We start from the raw sequence: 13,839 nt of genomic DNA, 5'->3' as shown, positions 1-13,839 counted from the left end.
CCAGGCTGGAAGTCCACACTGACAGCAGCCCAATGAGGGATGCGACCAACTGCCACCTGGGCTAACTAAGGCCTCTCTCTGATTACACTGACAGGCATTACAATGATAAAATTATTCTAAACATATTCCCTGTCCTCACTCAAGGAAAACCTTGAGGAAATATACATAAAAAAGAAAGTGGGCACAATGAAATAAACGGACCAATTCCCTAACTTCCCTTTTAAAAACCGCATCTATCAGCAATTTACTTAGCATTCTGAAAGTAAAATTTTCCTTACGTGGATTTTTAACTTCAAGCCAGCAAGGTCCTTTGATCTTTCTGTTCATCAAGAACAGTTCCAAGCTGGATGTGTTAGTCCCAAATACATGAGAAAAAGTTTCTCCTTTCAAATCCTGAGGAAGCTGTGGCATTTCAGACTGAAAAAGGCAAAAAAGAAAAAAAAATCTTTTTTGTTTAAAACTATTACTTCACATTTTCCAAAGTCTATATTTGAAATAAACAAAAGCCTCTCTACGAAGTACCAGAAGAAACTCCTTTTATATATATGGAATGTAATTTGCCACAAATGAAATCCAAAACAATTCACAGCAGGAAACAAAAACAATTCACAATGACAAAATAATGCATCTTGATGACATCCATTAGAAGAAAAATAGGCCAAGAAGCTGCCCAAAAGAGGATTTCTGTCCAGAATCATACATGCCTTACTGATAAAAAAAAAAAAAAAAAAAAAAAAAAAAAAAAAAAAAAAAAAAACAATAAAAAAAAAACAGCCAAATAGTACGACTGCATTAGGGGAATAAAAGCAAGAGAATGGGACTCATTCAAAATGCTTCCATGGTACATTTCATCACCACTGTCAGAAACATTTCTTAAAAGTTTCCCTTTTCTAACATGTGGGATCACTATATCAAAAGTAAAAAGAGGTTAAGGTCCAGTTAATTAATTAATAGCCCATAACCATGACCTTACCTGTCCTGGGAACAAGAGCAGCACTATAGTAACAGTACTGACGCTCTCATCTCTCACCTTTTCACTGCTCAGAAGGAACACTTCAACAGAGTAATGATGGTAAACTCCATCATGTGGCATTTGTTCCACTTAACAATCAGTTCTGCAGTTTCAATTTATTTATTTAAAGATGCAGAGAAAAGCAGTACAATTTGTAGTCTATGTATTTAAATTTTTTTCCATTTTAATTTAATTATTCATTACTATGAGTCCACCTCCATGAACTGTGGGCTTGAGGAGCTCTGCCAATACTAATTGAAAGCCAATTGAAATTTCAAAAATAGAACAGTGTCATTTTCAACCAAAACCCAGTAATTTTCTTTGTTTGACTTACCGAGTATCTAACTTCCAAGTATTCAGATTTTTCTGGAACATCAGGTATCTCAAAAGCATAGTTCTTTTCTACTATCTGGGTAAGCAAATATTTTAAAATCATTTAGACAAAACCTTCACAAAATAACTTGACAAGCATTACATACACAATGCATGTCCCTGCATTTAATCATTAGGAATCTAACATCCTTATGGAACACGGAGGTTAATAAAGCCAATGCGGCACCTGTTTCCCCTTTCAACTAAGACCAAAACACCCAATCACTAAATGCTAAAAAGACTTCTCTTAGACATTACAGAACTTGAAATATTTGCATTCAAGGTCAATAAACATTAAAAAATTTTGTAATTTTAATGCATTAAAAATCTGCTACTCTTTAATATTAAGCAACCCCATCTTGCTAGAAAAATTAATAATTAGCATTATAATTACAGCTCATATTTACTGAGTGCCTGCTATGTACCAAGTACTGTTTTAATAACCTAAAATGAATTAATCAAGTTAACCTTTCCAGCAACTCTTGAAATAGCTCTTGTGACGACCCTGGACTTAGGAAACAGTAAGGCTAGGACTTAGAAGCACAAGGTGTATTGCCCAGCACCTATGCTCTTCACCATTACACCACACTGCTTTTAGAATTTTAGAGACTTGATCCATCAGCCATAATTCAAAGCTCAAATAGTTAAGACCATTAGCCATATCTTCAGCAACTCAACCCTCCCTTTATTGCAATTACTGTTAATAGCCAGTATGTTAATAGCCAGTATGCTGAGTGAGTTACAGCCCCCATGATGATGGCCAAAGGCATCAATATCTCACAAAGTCAATATCTCACAGTTGATCAATATGTATCACAGGAGCAGAAGGTTTTATTGTATCAGAATAGCATCACAGTCCCTAATTTTTAAAGATAAAACCTCACTTAACCTTCTAAGACGACTTGGCAATAATTAACACAAACAAGATCAGAACCAGTTCTTCTCCATTTGGGAATAAGATCACAAGATATGCTTTAATTATTGGAAGCAATTACTTTGCTATGAGTGCTCTTTCTATGCAAATTAGTGATTATTTTATAAGCAGTATAAAGAGAAGTAAAAATTTTTACAAATCCAACAAGGTTTTACATTGCTAACTATGAAATTCCTATTTAATGAATTACAGCCACACAGAGGGCAGTTTGCACAAATAAGATATGCAACAACTATTTGCTAAATCAGAAAACAACAATCAACTAATAATTAAAGCTGGAAAATTTATCACCAAATACAAACCTTGGACTTGAACTTCATAATTTTATATTTTGTTGCTATTTTCTCATCAAATTCACTATAAACATCCTTCATTGTAACTGGAGTTCCTGTTTCTTTCCCTGTGTTTAGATCAATTTTCTGCTCTCCCATGGAGAGGAAAGGGGAGGGGGGAAAAAAGAGTATCTGTAAATAAATATTTCAACCATCAAAAACCCAAATCTAAATCAATTTTCATCTTCCTCCATTTAAACATGTAACAGAACAGTCTTACAAGTGAGTTCAATTATGTAAACACACCCCAAAATGTCCTAAACCCAATGCCCAATTCCTCCCAATGGCATCATAAAAGCAAACCAGAGATAAAGTTGATCAATTGATCGATCCTACAAAATGGGATAATTGTTGTAAATACTGACCAAGAATATTCACAGTTCAACTCAGATGGGGAGGAGAGAGTGGATGTTAAGTCCCAATAAAAAAGGAGAAGCAAATGGAACTGACCCTGTTAAATGGCTGTGGATGAAATGATACTGTTGCCTATACAACAAAAGCATGAAAACTGGGCCAAACTCCATGCCACATTTTAGAGCCATACACTCCCAGCTGTCATTACTATGGAAATGAGAAGTTGGGGGAAAGACAGCATCACATACTAAAACTCAGACAATGTTAAACTCTTTCACACTCCAACAAGTTGCAAATAGAGTTTTACTTCATTTCTCTACTTTCCCCAACTTCTAATGGAGCTGCTGCCAAACAGTGGTGACTAGGCAGACAGCAAGAAAAAGCATCAAGGTTGTGGCTAATTCATAGCCCTGTTGAAGAATAGGGCTGGTGGACACCTGGCCAGTGTGGTTCAGTGGCTGAGCATCCACCTATGAACCAGGAGGTCATGGTTCAATTTCTGGGCAGGGCACCTGCCCAGGTTGCGGGCTCCATCCCCAGTGGGGGACATGCAGGAGGTAACTGATCGATGATTCTCTCTCATCATTGATGTTTCTATCTCTCCCTCTCCCTTCCTCTCTCTGAAATCACTAAAATAAATACACACACACACACACACACACACAGCAATTGTATTTGAAGTTAAAAAAAAAAAGAAAGAATAGGGCTGGTGGCAGAACACAGAATGCACTTAGGATTAGAAGCTAATCACTAACATTTACCATTTCACGGGGAAGGAAGTATAGCGTTCGTTCAATGTTTTTCACCATGACACAACAGCTCACATAGGTTTCAGCAGATTTGATCCAAACTTTGCCAAACAGAAATACCACACCTAAAAGAATAAGAAAAAAACATGAAAAAAGAAACATTTCAGTTACATCACATTAAAGGGGCACTACAAAGACTGTGTCCACACATTTATGCCTTCATGGCAAATTATTTTTACAGCAAATTTATATCTGATGTCCAGCCCCCAAGACCAGTTCCTTTTTTCAGTACTTATGCCATATGACAATACCACATTGGTAAAACCTGTGACCAGTAGGAGGACAGAGTGATTCTTGGTGTAAACATTTTTTCCAAAAGTAGGGAGACATCTAGGTAAATAGAGACAAACCTTGGTTATTAGGGAGCTATCACAGGCCTCAGTAGACACACTGGGGAACTACTGAGACACCCCAGGTCAGTGGAGAAACCCCTGGGGAATCAGGGAGCCATCCTAAGTCAATGTTGGGTAAAAACACAAAATACATTTTCCCCCAAACCAAGATTCCCCAGAGTAAAAGAAACAAAAAAGCAAACTACTGTCCAACAAATCTCATATTTAAACCTCTTGTGAGAACTCTGAGAATGCTAAATTCCTTTTTAGCACTGTACTTACTGATAAAAATTAACATTCATGTGTAAGGATAACTATGTGCGGTACCTCAGTATTTTCCCATATGTAAAATTGTGTTTGGGGAAAAACAATTTATCTCATATATCTTATTCCATATAATAATAAATGTCTCATAATAGGGTTCAAGTACTATCTACTATTTCACCCCTTTGACTTCACAGACTTAAGACACCTAGCTAGGTAGTGTTTATAATGTTCCTCTCTTCTATTTCAGTTCAACAAATGGGCTAATAACCAACTCAGCAGACACACTCCTTTTGAGATCCCTCTGTAATATATAATACAAAGTCAAAGAAAGCCTTTCTAGACATCAATTCATTGTTCATGGAAACTGGCCATCAAGATAGGACTCCAGAGATTTGTTAGTCAAACTAAGAGATTATCACTGTGCTAAATTCTGGACTCTATGAATAATTAGACAGCAGTAACCAACACAGTTACTCAACACAGCCATTTGTCTGAGACATTAAGAAAATTCTGGCATATTTAAAGGCTACACTGTACATAAGGCTAATTACTCCAGTTTCACAAGATAGCTCATCAGTGCTTCCTTTTGTCACTCGTTCTAGTAGAAATAAGACCATCTAAGAATTTTCATTTCTGCAGATGATTAAAATTCTAAGAGTTGTGTGATTTTCATCTGGGGGGAAAGAGACAGATGGGGGGGGTTGGGGTGAGAGAAGGGGGGACTGTGTTGATGATTAAAAAGAAAAAATCTCAGTAGTGCAGAAAATTAAAAGTCATCCTTATAACAGTTAGAGATGAAAAAAAACAAAATTCCAAGCAAAGAAAAATAAAGGCCCTAATATTGGATTCAAAGATTCAAATAGCTCATTTTACAGTCAAACTAATATCACACTTCATGCAACACATTTGACACTGTTTATGCCTCATTTGCCACAAAAAGATCATGGTAAACAAAGATTCCACCCCCTCCCCCAGTAACTAGCTGAAACCAGGTGCAGTCAGGATTATTCAACCTTTAAAAAGTCATAATGAAGACAGGATATCTTCCCATATGCAAAGAGTAAGATTCTTTTCATAATTATGGAGCATTCAGCAACAACTGACTTATTTAGAATCTGTAAGAAACTGAGAAACAATAACAGGGTCTATGGGAGTACTTCGTTTTTATTAGCAGCATTGATTTCACCAAGGCTCAGTGATCAAGATGAAACTGTTCAACCCTCTGAGATTAAAGGACTTTTTAAAAGCCGTCTTATTTAACCCATTGGCATCGATCACGAGGACACAACTTGAAAAGTAGCACAGAACAGCAGGACTGAGGGTGAGAAGCCCAGAACTCTGCCGCTGAAGAGCTGACCACTTCAGTTTCAGAACCTCGGCTTCCTCCTCTATACGTGAATTACTAGACTAGAAGATCTCTAAGGCATTATCCAGCACTAGAAAATTCCTTTTACCTTAGCATTTGGAAGACAGACCAATGACAGACAAGTACCTCTTTCAATTGCAAAGTATTTCCCAAGGGTGGTTGAAAAGGCTTATCCAAGACTATGGGTTAGTACAGGGGTGGGCAAACTTTTTGACTGGAGGGCCACAATGGGTTCTTAAACTGGACTGGAGGGCCGGAACAAAAGCATGGATGGAGTGTTTGTGTGAACTAATATAAATTCAAAGTAAACATCATTACATAAAAGGGTACGGTCTTTTTTTTTTTTTAAGTTTTATTCATTTCAAACAGGCCGAATCCGGTCCCGTGGTCTGTAGTTTGCCCACAGCTGGGTTAGTACCAGGAATTCAACAATACATAGTATAAACTGGTTGCTTCGCAAATATACCTGTGCTTCAGTGCCTCAATTTTAACCTCCGATATCTATTATGATACAGACTAGCACTAGCCGATAGAAATGTCAGCACTGCCAGGCCTACGTGACTCGGTTGGGTGTCATCCAGTACACTGAAAGGGTTCCCAGTCAGAGCACATATCCAGGTTGCAGGCTCAATCCCAGGTAGGGGGCATGCAGGAGGCAGGCAATCGATGTTTCATTCTCACATGTATGTTTCTCTCTTTCCCTTCCTCTCTCTCTAAAAATAAAATCAATTAAAAAAAGAAATTTCAGCACTGCCTGGCATTGCTCTGAAAGCTGGAAATAAAAGCCCCCTCCCCCCCCCAGGAGTTCCAATGGCAAGTAACAAAGAGGTAGTCAAAAAAGGCTTTGGGGGAATTGTTTTGTGTGTATCTGTGACATCCATGAATATGGTAGCTACTAGCCACATGTGGCTATTGAGCACCTGAAATGTGGCTATTGGCTGAGAAGCTGAATTTTAAATTTTATTTCATTTTATCTGATTTCAATTTAAAGAGCTACATGTGGCCAGTGGCTATCACAGTGGACAATGTAGCTCAAGACCTTACCCTGTAAAACAATGCTCTGTTTTTTAATAAGAGTATTAACCAGTAAACAAAAGATGGAAATAATACACTCCTTTTCACACAGGAAAGAAAGAGGATTGTTGTTCCTTAAGGTTGTAATCCTTGGCAATTGACACTAGCAATCTGATGCTTTATACGTATGTGAATTAACCTGGGGCGGGTGCACCATCTACTTTTGTTCTACCCATTCTTTTTGTTATGTTTCATCCTCACCTGGGGATACTTTTTGCATTGCTTTTCAGAGAGAGAGGGAAGGAGGGAGAGAGGGAGGGAAACGTAGATATGAGACACATGGACTGGTTGCTTCCTGCAAGCGCCCCAACCCAGGACAGGGAGCAACCCCACAACCCAGGTACATGCCCTTGACCGGGAATCAAAACTACAACCCTTCAGTGCATGGGCTGATGCTCTAACCATTGTACAAAACCAGTCAGGACTATGCTACCTATTCTTACACCATACTGCTATAAGGCTTCAAGAGGCAAACTCAGTATAGTAGCGAATGCAACTCTGGATCTCTGAAACCTTTCCTGTGTATCTGTCTACAGGATTGTCACTCTCTGCAGTTTATTTCAATAATCATTTATTAAACACCTATTATATGCCTGGCATCACACTAAAAGCTGGAAATAAAAGGTCCCAGGCCTCCAGGAGTTAAAAGGCTTTAGGGGAAACAAAAACACAGAATCAGATATTTTCAAAATAATATGACAAATGCTACGATGGAAAAGGGTATGATAGGGTCACAGAGAAAGGGCTCTTGGGGCCAGTCTGGAGGATTAGGAAACTTCCTGGAGATGACACGGGCTGAGTCACATGAGGGCATTTCAGTCAAACACAATGAACAAATGGACAAGGTATAAAGAGCATCAGGCACAGACAGGGAGCTATTTCTAGGGCACAAAAGTCATACATGGCAGGCACCGGAAGCCTTGCTAAGGAACTGGAACTTTTATGTTATAAGCGATTACCAATGAGGCTGTTTTTTATTTTTTTATTTTTTAAATATATCTTTATTGATTTCAGAGAGGAAGGGAGAGGGAGAGATAGAAACATCAATGATGAGAGGGAATCATTGACTGGCTGCCTCCTGCACGTCCCCTACTGGGAATCAAGCCCACAACCTAGGCATGCGCCCTGGACCAGAATCGAACCTGGGACCCTTCAGTCCGCAGGCTGAGACAATCCAGCTAGGGCTGGGGCTGTATTTTAATAAGGAAATGACACGGTCAGAGTTACCCTTCTGGCCACAATGTGAGCTGAGGGGTTAGAAAGCTGGTGTGATGTAGGCAAGAGGGGATCAGAGGTGGGAATTGTGAGGAGAAAGACAAGACACCTCGTCTACTTTAGGAGAGGAAACTAATAAGACTTGATGAAGGAAGTGAGGAAAAGGGGGAATCAAAGCTGCCTCCCACATTTCTGGTTTTGACTGGACCATTAACCAACACAGAGAATCAAATCTAACCTCAAGCAGATACAGCAAAGCACAGACAGTAGTACTGGGAAGGGCAGGCCCACCATGTGGTACTCTAATGAGTACCACTCACACGGCCATGCTCCAGAGGTCCTATGAAGCACATGTGAAAATGGTGTCCCCTGCAGCAGTACAATGGGACAACCTGGGCTTACGCATTGGATGGGATATATTTGCTCAGCCTCATGTAATCACACCTGCCAGCCTACCTCCCACTGGCAAGTAACAAAGAGGTAGTCAAAGAGGTGACAGGGTCTAACCAAACTGACCTTCCCTAGCTAAAGTAGATATGATACCATTTCTAAGACTGCTTATATCTTTACCTAAGGAACTAATACATGGCAGTTTGCTACTCAAGTGGCTCTGCAAGAGTTTCTACACATTCGATAAGCTGAAACATATTACCGCTTCTGTTTCCCCTCTGAGAGACCATTAAGGTCTTTCCAGTTGAAGTCAATGCCTGATTATCTTAAAGGTAAATCTGGCCTTCAAGTTCGACAATTAATACTTATTCTTCTTACTCACTCACTTGCTTCACCGACATCTACACTCCATTTTCATTGGATGCAGCCCCCAGGAAACCATTTTGAAAAATAGTTTGCTTCTACCCTCAGATGCAGAAATGGGTCTGAATAAAAGTCACTCTGTTTAAGGGTGTATTTTCTATTAATCCAACAGATTTTTGTCATGCCCCACCCTGTGGTGAAGAAGGGCTCAAAGGAGCACAAAAGGAAACTGGAGAACCTCCTGGCTTTTGTGAGTCGGAATTCACAGTATCAGCTCATTCGGAGAAGAACCTGGGAATCAATCTTCATCCCTCCTCTCTGTCAACCCTCACGTCAATCCATCAACAAGTTCATGTCAAAATACATGTTAAATGCATTCACTTTTCTCCACCACACACCTGTCCTGCACTGACTGATCTCCAGTGCTTCTACACTTTTCCACTACCCCATTCCAGCCCCAACACACACACACACACACACACACACACACACACAAATGCGCAAGCGCTATTCTCCACACAAATTGGAGGGTTCCTGTTAAAATGCATGCCCAACCATGAGAACACCATCCCACCCATCCTGCTGGTACTTAAAATCTTCCATCATCTCCTCATGGCTCTTGAAAGAAGACCTAAACTCCTTAATATGGCTTTCAAGGTTTTTCATCATCTGCCCTAGGCCTTTTTCTCCAACTTCATTTTCTACCAATCTTGTCACTTGATTACTATGCTGCAACCAACAAGCCGCCTCCCTTCTCCCTCCAGGCCTGTGCTTACTGGTTCATCAGGTTGAAATGCTCTTTCTTCAGATCTGCACGTGCCTCAAATCTTAGCCCAATGGTGATCTCCTTAGATAGGCCTTCCAAGTCCATCCCCCAACTAACTGCCTTTAAACCATTAATCAACTTACCTTATTTATTGCCTACTCCCCTCCACTTGCTCCCACCCCACTAGAATGTAAACTCCATTAGGATAAAGAATTTGTCCAGCCTGGTCACCCCATCTCAGTGCCTGGCACACAAAACTGGGTTTAAATTGCTGAATAAATAAACAAATTCATGACAATCTCCATTTAAAGTATATTAACTATAACTTTGGATACATCAAAGGTAAACTACAAGTATACATTCCATATATAACTAACCGGTTTGGGGAAAAAGCATCTTTGAGGATTATTCACATCACACAGCTCCTCTCCATTCAGGTGCCTCATGCACCCTTACTATATACGTATGTGAGTGCAGAGCCTGTGCCAATTACAATCACTAACACATTTAAGGAACAGGCGCTACTCCACATTAAAGACATACAGTATGATTACCTGGTTGGTTGTACTGATCTTCATAAGCATCCAGCCAATAAAACTGAAACACTTGTTCCTCATCTGCCCCTTTTACCAGTGGCAGGTGACTGGAATCCAACTGAACTTCCTGGGCTGAGAAACTGCTGTCATCTTCCTGATCAATGTCCCAACAAGAGACATCTGGGAGAAAAGCTCCTCTGCAAAAATCACATTTTCAAAAAACTTTTCAAAATCCAACAAAGCAATTATAGCACTACTTGCCATAAAAGTCATAAAATGCTCTTACAAGCAGGGCGTGGTCCCTTTCCCAAGATCTGCCTCAGGTTTCACCACCTCTGCTGGCTCACTCGCTTGGTCACAGGTCTTAGCAGCCACGGGCTCCACATTCACCTCCTCAGCTTCCATGGGCTCATCAAAGTCACCATCTTCAAAATCTATTGCCCCTGAATCCTTCTTGTCGTGTGTACACACTGCTGCTGGTGCTGGCTCTCCTGTAGGCATTGTTGCACATTCCCATCATAAACTGCTGCCACGGAGCACACAGGCCTCCCCAGCACAGCTATAGGGGCCTACTCTTTTCCCACACTGTATTTGCATCTCATCAACCTCCAAATCAGATGTACCTTGTAACTTTTACTGCTATGAATTCAAATCTTTCACACTTAAACTTGCTATCACAAATACCTTCAAAATCGCCTCCACTTCCTCCTTCCTGGGTCCTCCATTTTTGGCAGCACTTTGCAACTCCTCCACACTCTTGTACTTCTGCCTGACATCTTACTTACCAGCAAATTCAGCACGTTGAAGAGGAATAGGAGTTAACAGAGGCTCCTTCTTTGAGACAGGGGAAGCAGTTTTTCCTGTAGGAACTACCTGTAAATGTTTTTAAATGTTTAGTCAGTTAGACCTGCATACTAAAAATATGCACACTGTCCTGCCCTGCCCAGAGATAATGACAGTTCCCATTTATAAAACGATTTTGTGTATTATTAATGTAACAGCTTCAATTATTTTACTTTTACCTAGGTTTACAAAAAAACACTTGTTTCCAGGAGGAAAAGTATTACATTTAGCACAGTTGTAATACCTATAATAAACACATGCTACTTACCACAAAATTTACTATGACAAAAGCAGGCACATGCTATTTTTGAAATACATGAAACTATATAATGAAATGGGAGTCCTAATTTAAAACAAAAATCAAGAAGACATTCAAAGGTATTTCGCTCACATAGAAAAGCAACAAAATAAATTTTAAGCAATAATGTACATCGAGTTTGAAGGTATTCCCACACTTTACCTTAGGGGTGTGCATAGAGAAAGGATTCAGTGAAGCTCCAATGGATCTTTTCTTCTTTGGTATTATTACAGGTGGTGGAGTTATTTGAGGTGTCTAAAAGGAGAGGTAAGACACACTTCATGGCCATGCTTGGTTTACCACAAGACAGAAAAAGTACATTTCTTCCCCCATTGAAGCCCAATGAGCAAAGCATTTTTCCTTCCCTGCTCCCCCCCATGGATCTATGTTCATGCACTGCGGTTACTATAGCAACACTACCACAGACTCACTAGAAACCCAGAATAGATATTGAATCCACTCCTGACCAATTTTTTTCTTTTCAAAACTTAACATACTTTTCCCTTACCCTTCCAGAATATTATATTTAAAAGCTGTCAAGCTACAACTACATGATGTTAGTATATGTCATTTTAATCAAGGGTCATTTAGAAAGACACACACCTCTAAATGAGAGTTTAGTTTTTTGTGAAACAGCAAATTCCCAGAACAGCTGAGCCAGAGTTCTATCAGGGACAGCTCACCGACTCTTCCTTTGCGCCCACTGGCAATTCTAGACAAGGATCTCACGCCTAATTGTACAGACTGACAGGCCTCAATCTATTTTGGGAACATGCACTGCAGCAACTGAGTGCATTCCCAAAGCTGACTCGTGTGTGTATTCTTACTACCTCAAACACACCCCCACACAGCTCGATCAACAGAACTACATAGCTTGTAACAGCTGAAAAGTACTCTCACCTAAAATGGTGAGAAGAAAGCAATCTGAAGGGTTGTTGTTCATTGGTTTGGGGGGGTTTTTGGTGGTGGTGGTGGTGATGTTGTCGCTGCATTTTTTAAAATTCTGGCAATAGACTTTTTTGTACCATTATTGAACTACTTCTTCAGCCAATGGCCCCTGCATATTTAATAACTCCCAGAGATTCACTTACCTCAGTGGTCAGATCTTGTAGAATGTCCCCTAGCAGATCATCCTTGGACAAATCTATAGCTTTCTGGAAGTTAGAAAGGAAGGCAGAATGAAACCCCCCTGCACTTCCCATTTTCACCCAGAACACGTGTCTATGAAAGGAAGAACCAAACCTATCCAGTCCTCACTCTGAGTGCTCATCTACTCAGTGCTTATTAGTCACATATATTAACAACCATCTGCGTATACATAACTCCCAAATCTAGAACTCCCATCCTCTATTTCCATGATCTTCCTGTTAATCACTAAAATCACTACAGTCAGTTCAGCTTTTTTATTCAATTTTCTTTTCTATCTCCAAGTTCCAACCACTGAGGTGTCTAAATTCACCTAGAAATCTACATCCAACTTAGTGATGGAAATTGGGAAAATATTACTCAAATATTTGAGCTCAAATACAGAGAGCACCTATTGTCTGTATAACCAAATATCAAATTATTTTCACAAAAGAGAAGGCAAAATATAAGAAAAACATAAAACTCACATCACCAGTTTTCTTCCCAGCACTAGCAATGAACATTGACTTGATATTGTTGGGTTTTGTCACCACACTCTTCTTTACATTCCTCTTTTCTTTGTTGCGTGTTTTATTATCATTTCCTGTTGGAATATAAATTATTTAGAAACATGCACTGACAAAAATCAAAATGAAAAAGAGTCCAGTCACCTGCTCTCTGTATATGAGAATTTGAGAAGAAAAATGTTAAAGAATTCAAAATACAAAAACATGAAACTTTGTGCAAGGTACAGAGGGAAGAATTTTTAAAACGTGCTGAATTCAGGAAAACTTGGACTGAATGTTATTTCAAAAACTGATGAAAATAAATGGATAAGTTACTAAGTGTGACTGTTTAATTGCTATTGTTAGTGTGAATAAAAAGCTTCCTAAAAGGTGGGGGGAGGTTCTGTTTTACCCATAGAAATAAAAAGATCAAGTTCATCTGGAAGCAAGGGATTAGCCTAGCAGTCTCCACGAGATCACCTTTTTAGTGCTATACTGAATCTGAAAAGGAAACTAAACTTTAAAAAAATAGGATTACCGCCGAAACCGGTTTGGCTCAGTGGATAGAGCGTCGGCCTGCGGACTGAGGGGTTCCAGGTTCGATTCCGGTCAAGGGCATGTACCTGGGTTGCGGGCACATCCCCAGTGGGAGATGTGCAGGAGGCAGCTGATCGATGTTTCTCTCTCATCGATGTTTCTAACTCTCTATCTCTCTCCCTTCCTCTCTGTAAAAAATCAATAAAATATATTAAAAAAAAAATAGGATTACCAGTTATGATATTGCAGCATCCTAATTTCCATTTTATGAAGAACAGCAACTATATACACGCAATATGTTGTAACAACACTAAACCAACAGAGACATTTACGCAGTAAAGAACAACCTGTGCTATGCTTTCTCTTATGATCACGTGAATGTAAATCACCTATGAACTCTTCTCATAG

The 13,839-nt window shown here is 39.5% G+C and overlaps 1 protein-coding gene across 1 annotated transcript in view; it reads right to left on the bottom strand.

The window, feature by feature from the left end:
- The window catches only part of POLA1 (DNA polymerase alpha 1, catalytic subunit), a 321,815-nt gene that overhangs the window by 289,458 nt on the left and 18,518 nt on the right, over nucleotides 1–13,839 (bottom strand). The window contains exons 5-14 of the mRNA XM_081115420.1: nucleotides 12,877–12,992; nucleotides 12,355–12,417; nucleotides 11,426–11,518; nucleotides 10,908–10,995; nucleotides 10,409–10,613; nucleotides 10,141–10,319; nucleotides 3,766–3,878; nucleotides 2,621–2,737; nucleotides 1,347–1,421; nucleotides 279–417 (exon numbers count right to left, since the gene is read on the bottom strand). Coding sequence (XP_080971546.1) covers nucleotides 279–417; nucleotides 1,347–1,421; nucleotides 2,621–2,737; nucleotides 3,766–3,878; nucleotides 10,141–10,319; nucleotides 10,409–10,613; nucleotides 10,908–10,995; nucleotides 11,426–11,518; nucleotides 12,355–12,417; nucleotides 12,877–12,992 — 1,188 coding nt within the window. The remainder of the gene's footprint in view (nucleotides 1–278; nucleotides 418–1,346; nucleotides 1,422–2,620; nucleotides 2,738–3,765; nucleotides 3,879–10,140; nucleotides 10,320–10,408; nucleotides 10,614–10,907; nucleotides 10,996–11,425; nucleotides 11,519–12,354; nucleotides 12,418–12,876; nucleotides 12,993–13,839) is intronic.

This window comes from Myotis nattereri, assembly GCF_964212035.1.
Source record: "Myotis nattereri genome assembly, chromosome: X".
Taxonomy (NCBI): Eukaryota; Metazoa; Chordata; class Mammalia; order Chiroptera; family Vespertilionidae; genus Myotis; species Myotis nattereri.
Note: the sequence above shows the minus strand (reverse complement) of the source record. Positions and strands in the feature narration are given on the sequence as shown.